The 22,910-nt window shown below is 41.9% G+C and overlaps 1 protein-coding gene across 3 annotated transcripts in view; it reads right to left on the minus strand.

Moving 5' to 3' along the window:
• Positions 1 to 285: 285 nt before the first annotated feature.
• CDCP2 (CUB domain containing protein 2) overlaps positions 286 to 22,910 on the minus strand; it is a 33,978-nt gene continuing 11,353 nt past the window's right edge. Inside the window, exons 1-6 of one of the 3 annotated variants that reach the window (XM_081915832.1) lie at positions 19,811 to 20,723; positions 17,432 to 17,779; positions 14,013 to 14,351; positions 11,628 to 11,981; positions 8,746 to 8,924; positions 286 to 3,650 (exon numbers count right to left, since the gene is read on the minus strand). In XM_081915832.1, the coding sequence (XP_081771958.1) occupies positions 3,333 to 3,650; positions 8,746 to 8,924; positions 11,628 to 11,981; positions 14,013 to 14,351; positions 17,432 to 17,779; positions 19,811 to 19,886 (1,614 nt within the window). In that variant the 5' untranslated portion in view covers positions 19,887 to 20,723 and the 3' untranslated portion in view covers positions 286 to 3,332. Of the gene's footprint in view, positions 3,651 to 8,745; positions 8,925 to 11,627; positions 11,982 to 14,012; positions 14,352 to 17,431; positions 17,780 to 19,805; positions 20,724 to 22,910 lie in introns of those variants that run through there. The other 2 variants (XM_081915833.1, XM_081915834.1) reach the window with 2 other exon arrangements.

Below are 22,910 nucleotides of genomic sequence, written 5' to 3' on the forward strand. Positions count from 1 at the left end.
TCCAGCTGTAATGCTTTAAGAGAATATGGGGGAAAAAAAGATTTAGAAATAGGTTAAAATTTATTAATAAGGATTAGCTGAACTAATAATTTGAATTGGAATACAAAAAAGGGAGGTATGAGGAGGTCTGGGAAATAAGTTAATGAAAAATAAGTAATGGAAACTTTATGTGTTTTTTAATTCTTTTTATTTTTGTATTTTTGTTATTATTTTTGTTTTTTTACTTTTTGATTTTTATTGTATTATTGAAAACCTTAATAAATATTCTTGGAAAAAATATGAAGTGGCTTTACAACTAAAAATAGGGAATCAAGAAGTCAGCTACTTTATTCATGAAACCTAATATTCTTTGTGACTTAAAAGGAGTAATGGAAGTTAAGAGTTCTGGTATAGGCAAGTAGAGGAATATTGTTGTGTCTGATGTGGCTTTCTTGGTGCAGCCAGATTAAAGGACAATGAATTATATTGAGGTGTCCCATGCTTTTGACCCAGAAACAACTATTTTTTCTCTACAATTCATGCACTCTCATACAAATTCAGACCACATTCAACTTATTCTGTCCTGTCCCTGAGATTTTCTGTAGTACAGAATTTTCAAGGAGCAGAATGGGGGAACCTTTCACTTGTAATTATGCCATAGCCAGTCCCCCACTGTCAGTACAATGGTTATTGGTTTCCCTTGCTAGGTTTAAGAAGCTATGAGCAGCATCAAGAGACTGAAGGTGGCAAAGCACTGTATGTGCAACATTTCAGAAATAAAGTGCTTGAAGGCTTGCCATAGCTGTCTCTCTTGGTCATTTAAAAGTGAAACCGACTTGCTCAAATAGGCACTCTGTGGAAATCATTTAAGTAGAACTTCATGAATTTATCATGAAATATCATGTGCTAAGAAGTGATTATTTAAATATATGAGTATCGCATGTAATCAGAGAATTGTGAACTCATGAACTATCAGACCTTTTGAAGCTTAAAACAAAAAATATGTTTGTTAACATTGCCCATGCAAGGCAAAATCACTACCAGGACAAAAATATTAAGAAGGCTTAACTTCTGTCTACTCCTGTTTTACCTGTACATATGCTAAAATCCCATAAGGGGACCTACACACTTGATCAGCACTTATTTCTTTCAACAGGGTATAGGATTCCAGGGCTGGATCCACACTGACCTTTTAACTGTTATTGGAACGGTATTAGATAGATCGTTCTAAAGCGTCACAGGGCATACTGGTAAATTAAAAATGTTCCTTACCTTGTTTTTATCCGTCAAAACGCAGTTTCCCTACTGCTGGTTTCTGGTTGCTCTGCAGCGTCCTCTGGTGTCAAATTTTAATAACACATTATGAACATTACAAGCAAAATGTAATGTGTCCATCTCCATTATGAAAATCATTCCTTAACATTATAAACCACGAGTGTAGTTCTGCCCCAGGTGATTTGTACTCATAAACTTGTTACTTTAAAAACCAGCTTTTGGATTTGTCACAGGAATATTTAAATTTGCTTTATGGTTTTAAATGGAAGACCAGCTAGATTGTTAGAAAAAAAAACATTTTTCAAAAAAACAAAGCTAGATTTTTTATTAAGAAAGGGAAGAATTGATGTGCATCTTTTCTCTTTAAGAAGAGAAATGGAATACTGACTCTGAATTATTTCAAGACTCTAAAAGTTTTTTATCATGTCAGAGGCTGACTTCTTAAGTCTAAAGAGCAATATGTAGTATGAACAAACTGTGAGTTCCTCACCCTACCCTTGGCATATGAACACACCAACCCTCTGCTCCTAATGGGTACAAAAGCATCTGGCTTATAGGTTATCAAGATGCTAAGGAACTATAATACTTCTGCTGCAATGTCTCTTACAGGCTGCTGTGATTTTTCCATTATTCCATAAGCAGTGTGATATCTTCTCAAAGGAGAGAAGAGTACACACTCAAGATCTCTTAATGTGGATTAGTTACTTGTTAATGTTCTTTAATCACTAGTTTCTTCACACAAGCAGGAGGGTTAAAGAGCAGTTCAAGTGTCACACCACTCTTTAAAGCAACATTAAGACTCTCTGTCTTCTTAAGCTTTTCTCCATAAGGGAAGGTGCTCCATCTCTCCTAATCATTTTAGTTTCTCCATTTTGTATCTTTTCCACCTCTACCATACCCTTTTAGAGATGGGGTGAGAGAACTGAACATAGAATTTTAAACAGGGACACGCCATAGGGCAGTTTATGTGAAGGCATACACATTACTTGCTGTTTGATGTTCATATCCTATTCCTAATACTGAGATTGCCTTTTTCAGTGTTAAAGTATACCTCTTCACACCCATCTCTTCTGCATACTGCTTCAAAGTTATTGATGTGTATGATGACAGAAGTAATTGTGCGTAAGCAGTACTATTTTTTTGAAATCCCCAGAAACCCACAATTATTCTAAGAGAGGTGATCACATATACATACAAAATTTCTCAGCCTCATATAATCAACATGCTTAAGTCTAATTAATGCACAAAGGTGTTAAAACCACAGAGCAACCCGACATGTCAGGCTTAGCTAGGTCACACCCCCTCACCTCGGGAGGAAGGTAATCAAACCTATTGTTCTCTCGCAACCTGCCTGAGAAGCTCAACGTGTGAGGTCTGAGCTGGTTGCTCCAAGCACAGACTGTATGGCTCTAACAAGCCATTCTTGTGTTCCTGTACCAATAATTTAGGAACTTTCATCACTGTAACTAAGTCAAGTTTTACTGCCTATGTTTTCCGAATGATGTATGGAAAAGTATATGAACCTGACATGTTTGTAAGGAAACCAATTTTTAATGTACCAAACATGTGATCATGTGATCTTTTTCTATGCTGAGAGAAAAGGGACCATTTTGGAACTCACAAGGATGTATTTTAAATATCTAACAGCCTCCCCCCCCCCCCACTTTGCTGCATGTTTTGTGATTATAAATCTCTGCTGGGATTATCTCACCAAAAAACACTTTCCCCAAAGTTCGATCTTGGCATCCAGGAATTCTCCTTTTATACCTATAATTTCCCCTTGCCACCAACGAAGATTAGTACTGGGGAAATGAGGGGCAAATTTACATTAAATGAAAACGAGTATTAAGAAGCTGTGCTGGCGCAGATACACTCTAAGCATGTGATTTTGAGCAAAAGCTCAGGAGTCCTGTTCAGATCTAAACTGGCAGGGGACAAGGCTAGTCTGATGTGGTGAGTTGCCACTATAAGTGAGCATTTTAACCCAGCTCCAGAACAAGCTGCCTCTCATGTGAGTCTCATTGAGTAGCTGACATGGAAGGAGTGCCAAGGGGATAGGTGCCCGAAAGGCTGCATCCCTATAGCAAGACTAACCCGACAATAGCAATGATCATGAGAACCCCAGCAAGAATACAGATGCTGATGAAGACAATGTCACTGGTGTCCTGGCCCTTGCTCTCGTAGACTTCTGCCGCCTCCATATCCTGCTGTTGGGACTCCACCAGGTTCTCTGCATACTGGTTCAGTCTGTAGGGATCAGAGCCAGAGATAAGATTCACAGAGGCCTCTTTCCTTTTGGGTTCACACTGCACTTCATACTGGTGAATGTCCTCCTGATTTCCATCTGAAAAGTCAATATACAGGATGCTGACAATCACAGACGTGTTGTTTCTTTTCTATAAAAGAAGAAACACAAGCAAAAGAAAAGTGTTTTATTTTAACACCGTGCAGCCAGTGAACACCTTCCTTTTCTACATTAGTAATAAATCTTCTAAAGAAGTAAGGCTGTCTAAGGTTTACTTTGTGAGGTACTAATTTATTTTTAATCCGGTAGGGACTTTACCTACCAGAGAAGAAGGGCAGATCAAGTTGATGGATTATGCCAAAATGGCTAAAATGACCGGAAGAATCAGAAATCAGGAAGACCAAAATTTTAATAAGGAATGGGGGGAGATTATAACCTTAAAAACCATTGCAAACAGTTAAAATCATGAGTAGGTTTGGGATATCACTTGTAGCTTAATGGTGAGTTTTGGACACAATGGAGATGTAAAAGATTTGAATTATCATAAAAGATGCAGGAGGAAATGATTAACAATAAGACCCACAAAGGGGGGGGGGAGTGAAGTCCAGGAGATTCCTTGCAATATTGTTTTTATGTTGTATGTTTGATATGTGACAGTAAAAGTTTGATCTGAAAAACCAAATAAATAAATTTTTATATATCTAAATAATTTTATTGTTAATCCTCTTTGTTTTCTAGCTAAAATAAGATGCATAATGCCATGCAAGGCAACAGAATCCAGGTGGGCCTGACCAGCTCCACAACAACCAAGCTGAACACAGCTCTCAAGCAACATATTGTGGTTGCCATATGCTTAATATCTTTTTGGGTTTCTGCAGTGCCAGGCAAAATCAGATGCTTATTGAGTGGCCCCTGTTGGGCCACCACCCCTGGACAGTAAACTGTGCTCAGCTTTGTGGATCACAGCATTATGCAGGGCTATACAGAGAAAAGATAGGTGGCAACATAACTTGGTAGGTTTACAGGTAAAGTTTTAGGTCAGGAAGACACAGTATATTTACACAGTGAGATAATTAGGTGGATTACAGTTTGTACTAGTGTCAAACTGGAGCAAGCTTTGAATAGAGCAGAGGGAAGTTATGTGCATTTTGTCTTTGACATTCAGCACGTGTACTGATTTTTATATTTCCGTGATGGAATCTTTGGTACCACTATCTGACTTGCATATGCTATGGATGCAGAGCAGACGGGAAGAAAATCAATACGATTGGCCTGATTATGAGCTACTCACAGCTGGTGAATAATTCTTTTTTTATTCTGCTGGTAGTCCATACCCTTCCTTCCAGCCACAGTACATCAGTCAATCAATGTAGGCCTTTATCAGAAGAACCTGCATTAAAACGCTTGTAGAGCTTCCCCTTTCAAAGAGGGAAGAGTGCACAAAGGAAGCAGACGGATCTGCTGCCAGAAAAAAAGTCCTTCTCAAACTCCATGAAACTAGAGAAAGCAAAATTGGATTACTCATTGGATTATCATCCCATCGTGCTGCTGGACATCTGACCTGCTGTGACATCATTGCCAAAAATAAAGCAACAAATGCACATGGTTATTAGACCCTTGTTCTGGACGTATTTTTTAAAAGTGGTTTATTTCACACTGTGGCCTCATTTAGCCCCATAAAGCCTCATTTATGGTGACTTGTCATAGGCAGATGCCTTGTTTGGACTCAGACCAATAGTCCACCAGGTTCAGTATTGTCTATGCTGACTGCCAGTAATTCACCAGGGTCTGAGGCAGGGAATCTTTCCCAGACCTACTTAGAGATGCTGAGGATGGAACTTGAGAACTGTTGTATGTACAGCAGATATGCTCTGCCACTGAGCTACGGCTCCTTCCCATCACCTTAAGATTGCCTCGTATCGCTTGTTCTCTGTCACAGCAGAGAAGTCATGCCCACAGTCCAGGAAAGGCACCTTAACAGCCCCCACCTCCAACTTATTGCCACCTTGACTGTTTTAGCCCCTGGGTGTTTTCTGCCTATGTGAGTGACTGCCTTGTGATTGGCGGACATAGCCACCTGTCAATCAAGACCCACCTGGGCCAGAAACTCTTTAAAAGATGACTGTTGCCAAATAGGTCCCTCAGCTGACCATCTATCTGAGGAGGCCAGGAGCATGTTTATAAGTAGCTACAATAAGAGAAATAGACTTGAAATGTTTTCTTTTTGATGTGCCATTCTGCTTTTACCTTGTCCTTTTATTCTAAATAAACTTAATAAAATTGGCTGTTGGGGACTTTCTGCTGGACTCAAAGGGGTATTTCCCGCCCTCACAGGGCTGTATACGTTGGATCTGACAGAGAAAAGTAAAGTCTCTGGGGTTCAGGGAAGAGCTGGGAAGGCTTGATGATCTCTCATTTCCCCTCATAAATATGCCCCTTGGATCCACTCTCATCTGGAGGCAGAGGGACCAGAGAACCTCAGGCCTGGTATGACTGACCTACCTAGACTGGCAGGTGAGGAATGAATGAAGCAAAAGGCCTCTCCTCTCTTCTTTTACACACACCTCATGGAATCACAAAATGGTACAATAAAGGGAAACAAGTTGAACTTATGACTACCAGTTCTTTGATCATGACAAGTCAAAACTATGTCATGAGGAAGCTTGGCTTAGCTCCCACAGTTATGAAAATATGTTGAAAATAAATACATGAAAATATTATGAATAATTTACAAGTTATCTAGTATTCCCCAGCAGCGCATAGCCTCATTTCAATGTCGTTTGGATGCTCAGCACCTTTGACTGCCAAGCCATTGACCGAGGAATGAGCACCCCTCGTTTCCTCTTTCTTTCTCTGCTCACTGGGTGGCCATAGACAAGTTATTTAATCTAGGGTCTTTAATGTGAGCCTTGCCACCTGCACATCAACAGCTTCACAGATGACAGGGACCTAAAATGAAATTTCCCAGGACTCAGACAATAACTGCACCCCAAAGCAATGGTTACTTTCAAAAATGTATCACCTATAACTTACAAAAATATAGTGCTGGTGCTACTATCAGTAGCCAGATAGCCCTATACTGGAAATCATCCAATATACCTATGAGAGAGGTATGTTTTCCTAATGTATGGAACACAGCTTTATCTGAATATCTGGTCAGACTTAGACATGTAGTTTGGGGTGAAGCCAAATCAGACAGTTCTGAAGTGGATCCGTCTCCATTTTTTAAATTATATAAATATGGAGAGTCATATAAGTACTCCTCCCATGACTACTTGCTGTGGTTGGACTATATAAGGTAAAAGGTAAAGGGACCCCTGAGTGTTAGGTCCAGTTGCATATGACTCTGGGGTTGCGGTGCTCATCTCGCTCTATAGGCTGAGGGAGCCGGTGTTTGTCCACAGACAGCTTCTGGGTCATGTGGCCAGCATGACTAAGCCACCTCTGGTGAAACCAGAGCAGCACATGGAAACGCCGTTCACCTTCCCACCGGAGTGGTACTTATTTATCTATTTGCACTTTGACGTGCTTTTTAAGTGCTAGGTTGGCAGGAACTGGGACAGAGTAACGGGAGCCCACCCCATTGCGGGGATTCAAACTGCTGACCTTCTGATCGGCAAGCCCTAGGCTCTGTGGTTTAGACCACAGCGCCACTACACAGACTCATCTTAAAATCTTGGCTATATGGAACTGCACCTCTGTAAAAAAAAATTATATACAAAATATACTCAGTGTATGGTTCTGTTATGGTTTGTATGATTATGTGTCAGTTTGTACGTACGTTTATGATAAATCAATAAAAAATATACTAAATTATATTAAAACAAAATGTGGGACTTAGGAGCAGTTTTTCGGTGGTTTTAAAAACAACAACCCCAAAGCAGCATAGTGCTAATTGAAGGTGTTATTGGTGCTGTGGTGTTTTAACCTTTTCCTTGCATGCCACAATCCTATTTGAAGTACACTCACTCTTGTTAGCTGCTGAGAGGAAATTTCCTCCCAATGCTTAAAATGAGATCTTTTTCTAAGGTCTGCAGAAGGGTGGAAGGAGTTAAATTCTCCCTGCTTTGATCCTGATATTTAACACCCCCTAGCAGAGGCTGCTATTTGCATTTATAAAAGAAAAGTGCCCAACAAATATGTGAAACTCCACCTTAAATGTTACTCTGGTTTAGCTCTTAGTTTTTCTTTGTGCAACCTGAGGATAATTTAACACACGCTGAACATCTGGAAGGATTTTGCTTAGTAAAAAAAACCCCAGATCTGAGTTCCCCATTCACAGTGGTCGGTATGCTTTCTGATTATCATGAAACCTTCTTCCAGAAAAATCATTAGACCAGGCTAATCAGCCAGAGTGTTGGAAAACCTTCTTAGAACAAAAACTGAGTCATGATGAGCTTTCTGCCCATGCTTGGATGCCACATGAGGTACAGTTCAAACAAAACACCACATTTACACCACAAACTTTTATCCAGGCATCACTTCACAGGCCGCTTACTTCAGAGTATAATGGAGGATACTTTTATCTTAGACAGATGCTTCTCAGCCTGACCTACCTCATAGGGTTGTGGTGAGGATAAAAAAGGGGGAAAGGGGAGAACCAACAACAAACGTTAGAATGTGCTTTACCCCAAATACTTCTTTCCATTCCTTCAAATACTCACCCATAGATGTAACATTTCCCCTGTGTGTTTGTGTGTAACATCTCAGAGGTGGTGTGGAGAAATGTCAGAGTATGTGTGTGCGAGAGAGACAGAAACAGAGAGAAGGTGGGGTGAGAGACCCAGGATGGGAGACTCCCATGGGATCCCCCATGTACACTTCCTTGAGTTCCATAGTGAAAGAAAGGTAGCATATCAAATGTACAAGATAAATAATAACTGCATCTGCATTGCCTCATCTTCACTCCTCCAATAGTAATTCTTCTTCTTCTCCTCTTATCCATTCAATGACACAACTGTGTGTTGGCCTTGTAGTTCCCTGTTATTTATGTTGAACAAGCAAAGGAAGCAGCCAGCAGTAAGGGACAGCAGGTAATCCACACAGGAGAACTTCACTAATTCGGCTACGGAAACAAATCCTGGAGCAGATGCTCTGAGAATTGGTCCAGAGGCAACAAATGATAATAATTGTGCCGTCTGCTGATGCAGAATACAGGGTCCAGGCAGCCAACATATTTTACTTGGACATGGCCTTAATTTATACAGGCCTAACTTTTTTAAAAAAACAACACACCGATCACTTACCTGCGGTTCTGTACCACAGGTTTCAAACCTTGCATGTATCCTAAAATTCAAGCCGACCACTTGTGCAGGGCAGGACGGGATTCCTAAATATATCTTATTCCTCTCCAGCTGAGCCAGTGACTGTGTGGGAATCTGGATCTGAAACTCTGTCCGTGTGCAGCTGACATTCATGAGGACAACTGCGAGAGGGGAAACAAAAGAAAGGAAGAACCTTCCCTGAAATCACCGGAGGTTAATAACAAATAGCTGGCAGCATTCCCACAGATGAATCACACTGTCTTAGCCAGATATGTCAGTGGACCTGATACAGCGCTGTCTAAAGGGAAGTCTATGTCCTGTGTTCTAAAGTCCTATATGGGCATATATGCATTTCCTGACCAGATATTTGGCTGCAGGCTTCCAGCGCCGGGTCCCAAACCACCTCATGGAGGGTAGGTCAGTAACTGATAATTTTGTCCATGATAGCACCAGGGATGTCCCCCCCCCCCTTCGTTTGCCCCTGCCAGGGCTTAACAGAAAGCAGAGCCTCAAAGAGCTACCCGGCTAATGTTTGTTAGTGATCCAACCTGAGTATGAAGTTGCACTTTACCAAGTGAATCAGGGAATAAGACATAACCAGTGGTAAAGGCCGCAGGCTCAAACTTTTAAGTGAACTGAAACATTTGCTTTAGTGGTACACAGTATTTCATACAGAAAATAATATTATCTTCGTGCAGAAAATAATAGTATGAGCTAAAGCACAGATTTGAAACTAGATAATAATCGACACCACCACAGTGATCATAGATGTGACTCTGGGCAGCACAGAGTTTAGTGTTTGGGAAGGTTCATTACGCCTTTTCACTCCTGAGTTCATTTTTTCAAAGCTCACTGAGAAATCCTCAAATACATTCGGTTGGTAATTTTAAACCCTACTTCCAGCTTAACAACAGCAATGTGAAATAGAAGGCGCATCTCTTAACTGCTGCTCATTTCCTAATATCCACCACAGGAGATTGACACCACTGGCTCTGACCTGGGACAAAGAAACCAGTTCCTGCTGTGCAGTTCAGCAAACACATACAAGGCTGGCCATTGGTACTATGCAGGAAGGAATGTCCCATGCAGAAATAAGATAGAAATCATCCCTCACACATCCCTGAGACACTATTAGTCAATAGCAAGACTGCTGTTTGCTGCCCAGCTTTAGGTGTGTGTGTGTGTGTGTGTGTGGAGTGAAAGTGTGAGTGATGCTTATTATGTATGATTAGGCGTCATAGATCTTATCCTGCCAGATTTCAGCAAGAGTTAGGCTCCAGGCAATAAGATTCTGGGACCCAATGGAGCTTGTTGTCAGCCCATGTAAGCCAGAAGCAGGTGTCCTGTCCAAAACAAGCAGAAGTCAAGGTCCAAAGCAGAAGCATACATTTAGTCAAACCCAAGATCCAAGAGAAAAATCAGAGAAAGGGAGCAGGGGCTTAGGCTAACTTCTGAGGGAAGCCATTCAGATTGCCAAAGACAAGCAAGCTCTGAGGCAAAACCTTTATAGGACATGGCGTCCTGGGATTGGTCGTTGGGGGGTCAGCTGACTGGGTGCTGAACAGGCTGGTATTACTGTCTAGATGGCACATCAGAACCCAGTGTGGTGGGCTTATGCTACTGGTGACACAGGATATGAAGCCCCTGATCATGACAGTTGGGAGTTCTTGTCCGAGATCCTGCGCCCTCCCTTTCAGCACTGTACACATCCATTTAAGATCTATGCATCCCCAATTATTTTTGCAGCTTGTACTGCGCTGTTGTGTTGTGGCAGCAGCATGGGCGCAGTCGCAGGTGAGGGTACAGTTGCAGTGACAGGGCTGGCAGCAGCACAGGCATGACACCCAGAGCAGAGAGAGGGCGGGATTGGGACCCGGATTTGCGGAGGGATGTGTCATGGGGGCAGGGGCATTGTCAACCATTTTGCTTACAGCGGCAAAATGTATCGGGTTGGCCCTTATGATATTGTCCATGTCTGGAAGCACCCGAAGTCATTTGAGAAGGTGAAGTGTTGGTCTAATAAACATACATACATACATACATACAGGTGTTTATCTTTGTCCTTGCAGCCAACCTCTTTATCCTGTATATTTTAGCTGGTACCAAGAGTCAAGGGAGCTCTGGTCTGATCTAGTACCTCAGTTCTTCTAAAGCTTCTCTCATTTTGTTTATTATGACTGTATGAACCCACAGTGAAGAAGTGTGCACTTTGCAGCACTAAAATGAACAGAACCAAACAACTGAGAATACTCAAAATAAAATGTCCAACTCATTCTGCCAATACCAGCCCACCAGATTTCAGCCTACACAATATAAACCAATATGACACAGAGCAAGTATACTGCAGAAAATCCGTCTTGGATGACTTCACTCTAGATGACTTAAACAAGACTTCCAATTTTAGCTGTTATGCAGCTGGCCTCTTGCAAAGCTCATCACAGAAATACAACCTGTGTTAAGTAAATATTAGAGTAAAGAAATAGCAAAGCAAGGGTTGAAAAATTGCCCATATTTCTCCTGAAACGAAGTATGAACTACCAAATACTTTCTGACCATATGTATTTAACAATGACACAGTTTGGAAAACTGCATGCAAAACAGAAAACCACTGATTACATAGCTTTCCCTCAAAATTTTATATAATTTGTATGCCACTGCATTAATAATTTTGGTATTTTCTCCCAACACACAAACGCAAGTACTTTCTGACAACTTATCATTTGTGTGTCATGCTCATTTTCAACAATGATTATTATCTTCAGGCTTGTTCTGGATTCTCTTGTTCATAAACTCCCCCTACCCCCCGCGCAAATATTCCACACAACAGAAAATCTGGGTGAAAGAGATCAGATGGTAGGCCATACCTCCGATGTATGCAACAGAGAAACCTCGGTTGGCTGTGTTCCTGTCTGTGTGAAGGACCAATAGCAGCTTGTTTCTACTGGATATAATAGGAGACAGCATTTCTCTCCCACACCACTTCCCCAGCAGAGACGCCTTCTCGGTGCCTCCATCAAACGCAGCCAGATGGTCATAATCACAGCCATCTGTCAGGCTGTTCCGCCCCTCCAGATCCAAGTCCAGGAAGAAGACTTTGATTCGATATCCTGGGGGCAGCTGAATGGCCCAGTGACACTTGATATTATTGGGGTAATAGTTGGGATACTGAGGACTGGAGAAATTTCCTTTGACGGCTGTGTACACCTCCTGACATGCACCTGGTTATAGAACAAAGAGAGTGTGATACAATTCAGACAGCCCAAAGAATGAACTTTAATTTCTTGTAGTGCTGTGTAAGACATTCCTAAACACTTCGCTCTCTCCCACATCCCTCTCCTCAACCCAATGGGAAATGCAATTTCAACTTCTTAACCGCCCCCCCTCGCTTGGCTGTAGGGTAGCCACTTGCTCATCACCCAAAAGAGGAAATGCATCATCAAAAGAAGAGGTTTGCATAAAATCTGCATATGCTGATGTGTATGTATAGATTAGGGATGGGGAGAAATTGGATTCAGTTCACATTTAAACAATACAAGAACCAAACTGTAGCCATCCTTCAAAATTCACACTTTTCCAAGTTTTGCAATGCAGTCCTACAAACAAGTAATGAACACAGAAATGCATACGACCACCAGGATAAGGTGTCCATATAAATGTATGCATTAGTGAGTTTGATATATACCTACTGACATAGAATAACCTAACAGCATATTCCCTAGCCCATGTGTCCCAATGGGAGACCTTTGTCCAAGCCCTATAGCAAAATCCCCTAGTCTGACGTAGAGCTGGCAAGCTCTTCTGGGAAAATGCACATTGTAAAGCTGTCCTAGGGCTAAAAGACTTCATAATACAGATAAGGATGGAGAAATCCCTGTACATAGAAAGGTAGTGCATCTGGGAGAACACCAAGGCACACCTTTTCTCGCTGACAGGCTGGCTTTCCTTAGGAATAAAGTTTTGTATGTTTGTGTTTGATGTGAGGCAGAAAACATGCAACCCTCTCCTGTACGTTTTATAGCTCCTGCAGGTTGTGCCCTTTTTTAAATGTGTAGATTAGTTCTGTGCCTTAATTCTCACGCTCCTTTTGAATGTGGTGAAGTTGCCACAATGTGATTTTTACTAATCATTTTCTGTGGTTAACATTTCTTCTGAATATGCATCAGTGTGGTGAGATCTCAGATTTGCCACATCCTGGAGGCTGGTCAAACACCAAGGTTCTCCAGGATGTGGTAAATCTCAGATTTCATGATGTGGGATTGCATTCAGAAGAAATACTCAACAAGCAAACATATCTTCAAAATGAACATTAGAAACTAATATAATGTTGCCAAAGCTTAGCATAGGGTGGATCCTATTGATTAGGAACATATCATAAAAGGTTTAAGATTTGCAAAGGCTGAAATACTAACTTCAGTTTTAAGCAATGCTAGTTTGTTTGCTTTACTGAGGTCAGGATCCATCTCTCAATTTATACAAAAGCTAAGTTTTTTTTTGAGGAATGAGTAGATATATCCCATTTTTCCCTAGGCTGCTTCCACACCAAGTATTTTCTGAGAAAAGCTGTACTTGTTCATTCTCCTCTTAAGATGCATCTGCATAAAAGTCAGGACCAAAGCATACTCTTCCCATATTTTCCCTGTTCAGCTACCATTTTGCTTCCAGAGCTCAGAAATTGACTATAAAACAAATAAACAGTGGGATAGCTGCAGAATCTCCCATGGTGCAAATGGCCTATCACACAGCTGTTCAGTCGGTTTTGGAGCCAGTTATGGCCTGCTTGCATTTCTCTAGCCATTTCCTTCTCTATGGTCTGCCTTTCCTCTCTAGAAATCAACTCTGCCACTTTAACCATTCACTTTCTGAAGAGCATTGTCACTATACGGTATCCATGTTTTTTTCTTCCCCTCTTTGCATTGTAGTGGCGCTGGAGTGAGGCAAGAGGAAGCATTTAGCCCTTTTGCCCATACCAGGATCCCAGTGATAATCACACCCTGAAACATTTGGGGCCAAATTAAGTGAGGCTTCCCTCTTGGTCACACAATGTTATTTGGATTCCAGAAGTTTAGAAACCGAGTTGGCATTCCACTTCCAGCTTAAAGTAGAACCAGCAATATTTAGGTGCTGCTAAAATTTCCATGTCTGGAAGGACCGCAGGATGACTTCCTGTGCTAACAGAGACTCCACAAAACTTGCCATGCCTCTGCTCACTTGATATTGGCATAAGGTACAGGTAGAATTGTCTTCCATACCTGAAAAGAAATATGCTTTGAAGCCTCTGCCTGCAATGTTAAAGTCTGATTTGAACACAACCAGCAGTTCCTGTGCAGAAGAGATGTCCGGAGGCTTCACATGCCCACAAAAGTGACCGAGGAGTGTATCCCCCATAGTTGGCCCATCAAAGATGGCCACATAATCAAAATTGCACTGCTCGCTGTTTTCCATCTGGAAGTCCACAAAAATCAATTTGATGACAGAATTTGAAGTTGCCTGGATGACCCAATGGCATTCGGCATTGTTGGGGTAATTCTCGGGGTAATCAGGGCTTGTTATTGATCCTGAGAGGCCGGTGAGCACCCCACCACAAACATCTGGAAGCAAGAAAGCATAACATATTAAAATGAGAGAGAGGTTACAATTCAAGGTGCATTTACATCACACGACTTTCCTCAAAGCATCTTAGGAAGTGTAGTTTACCCCTCACTGAGGTAAAATTCCCAGCACTCTTAACAGACGAAAGTCCCTGGGATTCCTTGGGGAAAGTCATGTGCTTTAAGTGCATTTTAAATACCGTATAAGGTGTGTACGCAGACCCAGGAACAGGGGCTGTTTCAGGCAGTGCGGGGCCTGAGCCACCGTGCCACTCCCAGGAGAGACAAGAGGTTCAGGTGCACTGCAGGCCAGGCCGCGCGGTAAGTGCCGCCCCCGCGGTGTGCCATTTTGTCACCCCCTCAGGGATGACACCCGGGGCAAAGGGGCCCCCACGCCCCCCATCCTACGCCCCTGCCCAGAAAAGGGACATAAATTTTGTCATACAGATCTCCATCTCTCCAAGCAATAAAAAGAACCAAAACAAGGCATGTGAAAATGAGGACAGACAGTGGACAGATTATAGGCCCTGCCATTTCAAACGAAAAAGTGATGAGGTGAGAGGAGACACAGTGAGTGCTCCCAGACTACCTTCATTGTATCTTCACTGTTGATTTGTTTGCAGGGAGATTAGACAAGTTTATTTAATGAGCATTCATTCTGGTTTCATTGCAGAAGGGTTAGATGACATTGTATCAAAGCAAGTGTCAACCTACACTACCCAGTGCGTTTCCCCTCACTTTCTTACAGAAAAAATTCTGATCTTTAGGGGAAGCGGGTTTGTTGTGCAAGACTCCCCCCAATCAACTGTAATTGTCCAACCTGAATCTGCCCTTTTGCCTCCAAAAGTGACAGTCTGGAAGCCCCCACTGGAGCTAGTAGAGAAGACTAGATCCAATGCATATGTAGGAATTGAAGAATGAAATGAAATGAATGAGAAGAATGAGATGAAGAAGAATCAGCATGCACGGGGTGTACGGGCTTTCTTTTCGACCATGTTTCTAGGCACAGGTCTCAAACTGCTTCTTCTTCTGAGTCGACGTTAAACAGCAGGATTTTGTGGGGAAAGTACTGGGGCAAAAGAACAAGCGCTTGGTCACAGTGCTTTGAAATGCAGACTTGTACCTAAAATGCATGGGACAAGATGTAAGTGTGGATGGTCCCTTGGTTTTCTCAGTTCAAATAGGTTTCCAGGTTGTGGGAGGCCTAGAAGATCTCACACATATAAAGGAGGAGGCCTCATGACTCCATGAAGTTTGAGAAACATTGCTTTGAATGGTGGTCATTCACCATCACTTTACAAAACAAAACACTATTAACAAAAGCCACAGGCACTTTGTGCTTGCTGACATAGGTTGCTGTTTTGAAACTCCTTACTCTGGGGTAGCCTTACTGAAACCAAGAGGGTTTTCTAAGTTGGAACTGGTTTGCAAATCACAGCCTAAGTTCCCATTGTGAGGTCAATTTCTGCTTCCAATTACGCCAAGAAGCAATAAAACTGTAAAGAGAGAGCAGAATTAAGTTTGCAAACCCTTTCCTGCCAGTGCTGGCCCCTGAGACGGAAAGAATCCAATGTTACTACTCCTGAATCCTTCCGTGGCTGTTCAGGAAAAACCCTTGAGAAGAAAATACATTTCTACTTGCAATCTCTGCACATTATTTTCTTGAAATCACCAGGAGTAAGCATAATAAATCTCCATTGCTCCATGATGCCATTTTTATGGACCCATCCTGTAGCTTGATTACAGTTTAATATGAAAAGGGAAATGTAAGAGCTTTTAAAGGAAGCCTAAGCAAGGATTTCTAAATGTTCTGGAAATCTGTATCTAAAGATAATTGATAAGCAAAATTTAAACTAAATTTTAAACTGCCCTTCTTCAGTTGCCCTCACCTTCAGCTGGTAGAAACCGATTGGGAAAGTGTGGTATACCATTGCAGTGCAATATATTCTGTCTGCAGAGAACCACACTAAGTTCCCCACTCAGCCATGAAGCTGAATGACCTTGGTCTAGTCACTCCCTCTTATCCTAACCCACCACAGCTACAGACCAACTCAATCACACCAAATCCAGACATGCAAGGTGCACTTTCAGGGTCTGCAAGGACAGTAGCCTGAGCTGGAGAAACTGGAGATACAGCCAGGTCGATGCACTGCTCCATTGGCTACACCAAGGTAGAAATCTAGGCTCCTAAATATGTATACCAAGGCAGGCCAAGTCAACACAGAGACTTTGTAATGCCTGCCAGTCGCAGGAACTGATGCTGCACACCTCTTTTCTTCTGCACCGGAATGAAACTTTGAGACCTGAGCATCTACAGACCTCAGAAGTTCTCTGGGGTAGGTCCCAGAAAAGAACTCGTGTCCCTGACAGCCGCCACCTTCCCCCTGCAGTCTGTGCACTTTTATTTTTGCTCTCTGAGCTCAAGTACCCTCTCAGTATATTAGCCAGTTTCTTGCCTTGCTTCACTCTCTCACCACTCTACACGACGAGGCATGTTTTCTCCTCTATATCTGGCTCTTCATGCTTGCTGACTCTGTTTGTACAGTAAGGCACACTGTGTTTGTTCTTTATAGGCCTATTACACTTCCCAATCGTTGTTTGCTTGCTACTTCACTTTTGACTCCTCTTTTCTCCTCTGTTTTACCTGTTCTTTTCCTTCACTAGCTCTCGCGTTGTTTGTTTTGATTGCCTAAAGTGGTATTGACCCCCGCCTGTCTTTATAATCACAGATTTGCCTTGTGCCTTAATGAGTAGATTCAGCTCTATTGGCCGGCTTAGACATTGTACTTGCTGCTGAATTTTCCCTAGAGCTCCACTCTTGTAAAGGCTTATTCCTCCTAAGAGGCTCCGAATCTGTAAGGTGGTGCTGTGTCCCCTGATGTACAACACAGCATGACATATACATGGTCTGGCCTAATGTTGACTGCCATTTCTTTTCTGTAAATATGTTTTAATGTAATGTTGATGTATTTTTTGTATATCACCTTGTGAAGGTTGCAAGCAAGACGTCATAGCAATAGTTCGAATAAATAAACAATTCTCTCTTTCGTAGAGAAGCTGCAACTGAAGCCCATTCTAACCTTTTTGGTAAACTGCAGAGAATCCTTGGCTGGCCACATGGTTATCCGAGTGGAATATTACAGTCATGATGTTCCAAGATGATGTAAATGGTGGAGGAAAGTTTGTGCCACAGAATTTTCCTAGGAGATTGCCTTGGTCTTCCGAGATCCCGTTGTAAATCATGAGGTAGTCAAATTCACAGTTGTCATGGTATTCCAGGTCAAAGTGATGAAAGGTGAGCAGAACAGAGGACCCTTCTGTTACCACTATGAGCCACATGCAATCTGTATCGTACGGGTAGAGTCCAGGGAAATTTGGGCTTGAGACGTTGCCATGTGGCGCTGAGAGGACACCACCACATTTGATGCCTACAGAAAGCATAAACATTTAAAGGTCAACTTTGACTAAGCAGCCACTGTAGCTTACTGTATCTATAAGCAACAACTTGAAGAAATATATAGCGGTGTAAGTCCCCACCCCCAAAACTCCAAAATTTATTTCTGAATGTGGCTTTTTCTTTCCTTCTTCTGCACAATGCCATTCTCCCTAATGCCTTTCTCCTGCTTACCCAAGGAGCATTCATTTGACAATCTTTGCTTGTTGAAGTCAATTAAGACATATTGAACCAATCTTGTGAACAGTTTGATATGTGTCCAGATAGTGACTCAACACACTACAATGTAGTATTATTGCCCATTTTGCTAATATTAGTTGGTTATTTTACATGCTTTACATGAACTGTAATCCACTCAAGAATTTTTGGGACTAGGCAAATTCAAATAAAATCTAAATAACTGCCACAGGCAAAGAAGAAATCCTCTGTCCTTCCTAACCTTCTACAATCAGTGTGTAATGCATTGTTATCAGACACTGTAATGGACCACAGGGCAAGATCTACAGCTAGTAGATAGATAACATGAGCCAGCATCATATACATTCCTTTACTACATAAAGTTTAAAGGTAAAGGTACCCCTGACCGTTAGGTCCAGTCATGGACAACTCTGGGGTTGTGGCGCTCATCTCACTCTATAGGCCAAGGGAGCTGGCGTTTGTCCACAGACAGCTTCCAGGTCATGTGGCCAGCGTGACTAAGGAGCTTCTGGCACACAGCACACAGAAACTCTGTTTACCTTCCTTCTGGAGCGGTACCTATTTATCTACTTGCACTTTGATGTGCTTTCGAACTGCGAGGTGGGCAGGAGCTGGGACTGAAGAATGGGAGCTCACCCCGTCGCGGGGATTCGAACAGCCGACCTTCTGATTGGCAAGCCCAAGCGGCTCTGTGGTTTAGACCACAGTTACACACAGTGGAAAGCATCTCATTCCTGCATAAATCTAAGAGAATGAATAATTGCATATTATCTTTCACTGGAATATCCAGCATATCTAGCAAGGTTCTGTTGCCCAGCTCATTTTGGAGGGAATCTGGGCGTGTGGTGAAGATCATAGCTGCAGAGAGCTATGGAGTTGAATGGAAGAAGACAAAAACTTTAGTTAAGATTGGAGGAAGCATACCTAAATTGGCAATAGCATTGTTTTAAAATCTGAAATTAAGTGGTAAGGAGGAGGAAGGCCTACTTCAAAACTAAGTATCTTCTTCTCAAATGCAGCTGCAGGTCCATAGAATTTAGAAATAGAATCCAGCGGAAAGCATTAGTCACTCTGTCTTTCTTCACACAGTTTCAGCTTCTCACTAAGAACTTTAACCCTGCTCAACTGGGCCTGCTGGTTACCCTAAACCTGTTTATATGCCTACAGTGATAATTGAAAAGAAAGAATGAAAAATACTGTTCTACCACACCATTATAAACATGGTTCTAAGCACACAAAAATATCTCCATATCTACAGCTCTATTGAAATCAACAAATCTTTGCTCTCTGTTGTTCTTCTCAAAGCACATACACTGCTTCAGCAGACCCATTCTTCTCAGTAGGGGTGTTGGGTGACTAGTAGCTTCCACCCTGTCAACCTGATCCAGAAAATACTTGTGGTTGCAAGAGTTCAGAGATGTATACAGCTCTATGTTAATTCCAGTGGAGGAAGCTTGACCCCACACTTCCTTTGCCCACTTGGACCTGCTGCCTCCATTACATGAGTTGTGGGCATCATACGCATAAGAGATCCATGTATGCATCTGATTAAGGCATGGATACAAGGACAAATTTGGAAGCTCGAGCTTAAAAAAATATGCAGTGTATACAGGGAGCAGATTACTGAAAGATTTGTATAAGAAGCACCATCAGTACACAGCATATTGCAAGTGCACCATGACAACTGATGTTCTAGAGTTAGTACCCTACATGAGCATGGGAAGCAAAGCAAAGGCAGTCCATTTAAAAAAGAAGCACGATTTTGCGAATGGGCCCAGAACACAGCCCCCAAAATGCCTTACCTTACCTTTCTTGGCGTTTATCCCATTCGCTGCGCACAAGAAAGTTATTGTCACAAGGTGTTGGAGAAGCATCTGCTGCATCCTTTGACACAGCTATGAAGAGACAAATGAACCCAGTGCCAGAAAACAGCAGAAGTATACTCAATGCAGCCTATCTGAGAGGGAAAAAATAGCTGGAGGCCTGTCGAATTAATAATGGAATGAATAATTCATTGCTTGTTTGAATTAGTAACCTGATCTGTTCTTTGCTTCCTTCACTCGGTTTTAACGATCTGGATCAAATGTCCCTAGGATTTACACTGTACCAGGTACCTTGTCAATACACTATATTTGGAAGCGATGTTAATGGTTGGGATATGGTGCATAACTGCAGTAAGTCAGTGCTGACAATATGCCCTGAAGGGCTCGTGAAAATAATTTAGTTCACCACGCAAGATAGGGAACCAAATTAGGAATTTCAGATTTTACATGGAAATGTATCTGGGGAATTAGCTTGATTTTAAAATATGGGGCCTGCTGCACAAAGCCAGTAGTTGATAAAAGAAAGAGAAATATGGGACAGATTTTTAGATTTTGATGAGCGGAACCATACTAAAGGATTGAGGTGCTTTTTAGTTCCCTAATTACTGTTTGGATGGTGAACTGCATATCACAACCCTTTAAAGGGTCTCTCCAGACTGGTGGGCATGTTTTCACAGATATATTCTGCAGCATCTCATTGACACAATAATTGTGCATTAGTAGTGGGATCATCCACACATCATTCCATTTTGTTCATTGTTCTGTGATGCTTCCACAGTGTTCTTGCATTATTGTCATGTTCGCAGGGGCAGGGGGAGAAGGATACTCTGGTACTATAGTGCAACAAAAGCTAGTCAGTCTAGCTTCTCTGTAGGGAGGGAGTTTCAGAGTCTGGGAGCAGCCATTGAGAAGGCCCTCTCTGGTGTCCCCACCAAGTGTGCCTGTGAGGATGGTGGGACTGAGAGAAGAGCTTCCCTTGAAGATCTCAAAACCCAAGCAAAGTCGCATTGGAGAATATGGTCTTTCAGATGACTTGGACCTAAGCTGTCTCAGGTGTCAAAGGCCAGGGTAAAGAGGTGTGTCTTCAGCATTATCCAAAAACTGCATTGTGTAGATGCTAGATGCAACTCATGAGGAAGAAATTCCACAACTTAGGGATTGCCACAGAGAATGCCCTCTCCCACACTGCCACCACCCCATACATCTAATAAGGCAGAAGGGGCTACCAAGATGGCCCCCTCTGAGATCTTAACAACTAGGTGGGCCTACAGGAAGTTTGGGGCCAAAGTTGTTTATGGTTTTAAACACTAAATGTGAATAATGTCATCAATGTCCTTACCCCATTACTATTGGTTCCCCACTGGCACTACCTAAAACTTTCAGGAATTTATGCCTATAGTCTGAAATTTAAGCTTAGAAAGGGGAACATGGCAGTAAGATCACTGGGCAAATTTTACAGTAGTACCTCTGGTTACGTACTTAATTCGTTCCGGAGGTCCGTTCTTAACCTGAAACTCTTCTTAACCTGAAGCACCACTTTAGCTAATGGGGCCTCCTGCTGCCGCTGCACCGCCGCAGCACGATTTCTGTTCTCATCCTGAAGCAAAGTTCTTAACCCGAGGTACTATTTCTGGGTTAGTGGAGTCTGTAACCTGAAGCGTATGTAACCCGAGGTACCACTGTATACTGGTGAGAAGGAATGTAACCTTTGACTAGCAGGCTTACATTCTGAACAAAGCAGGTGGAATTAAAACTATTTCCATCCGTCTTTCTCTCTGCCTCCTCTGTTGTGAAAAATAAAATTTAATACAAGTCTTATTTACCTCTGGATTTATGGAGAGCGGGATAAATCAACATTGAAGTCAAAATAAATAGCTGGTAGAGTGACAGCAACCTGTTTGTACATGCTGGAAGGACTCATGTGAAATACATGCAGCACTGATCAATATTTAACATCTACTTTTCCAAAGTGCTCACACCATCTTTAAGAGGCACTACCAAGGAAATGTTTCAGTTTGACAGCCTTCTCTTCTTTAATTAACCGTAAGTTGGGAGCATTTTAAAAGAAACTATCTAGAAGAAGGAGTGTAGACTCACTGTGTAGGCATAAGGATTTTTAGATAATCAGACCCTAATTGAGCTAACTAAATTTAGTTTATGCTTAAGCCTCAATTATATGTTAGCGGTTAATTTAAATCCCATTGATTTCAATTGTACTTAAACACAACTAGCTTTAGCTAAGATGGAGACCTCAGTCTTTTGCCGTGAGTGTTAACCTGTAACATTTACTGTTTTCCTCTATCCCAAATGTATTGTTGTGTTTACTGTACTGTGATTAATACAGTGTTCATTCAAGATTTAGGGTAAGATTCAAGTTGATCTGCTCAACCGAGAAAAGACTTGCATTTGACTGATTGACGCGATTTTAAATTTACATCTTTGGAATAATTATTATTCTCGGGCTCTGCAGTGTACCTTTGGGCTAAATATTTAGAGGATATGTGGGACCACACCTGAAAAACAACAACACAAGAGTATCAGTGCTTTGATGAATCCCTAATTTATGTTGGATTTAACTTGGTCCAGTGACTACCTATAGAAAAACACTGCGTACAAATGATGGCCTTTGGAGCTGTTGCCACGGGGTTTTCTGCACTGATGCAGTAGGAAAGCATATGCTAACTAGGAGGAAAAAGGAAAGCAATTTTGAAAAATCATTTGAATCTAAAATGAATATAAAAGTAATCTGCAGTCCTATATACACTTAATCCAAAAGTAAGCCCCAGTAAACACAGGGGGACCTACGGTATTTCTGAGTAACAATGAGTATGATTGAACTACAATATTTTCAATAAGCTGTGGTGATTTGAGGAGAGTATCCACTGTAGGCCATTCTTCTCTACAACCAGCAGGACTCTAAATGTTGTCCAACAGGAGAGGAGAAAGGAATCTAGAGAACAATGATGTTGTCCTATCTCTGTGTCGGGGGGTGGGGTGGGCATTGCTAAAGGGCTAGCCAAAGGGTGAAGATATGGATGTTTGTAGCTGACCCATCAAAAAATAAGATGGCATAACAATAACCAT

Source organism: Podarcis melisellensis (assembly GCF_964234715.1).
Source record: "Podarcis melisellensis genome assembly, chromosome: 6".
NCBI lineage: Eukaryota > Metazoa > Chordata > Lepidosauria > Squamata > Lacertidae > Podarcis > Podarcis melisellensis.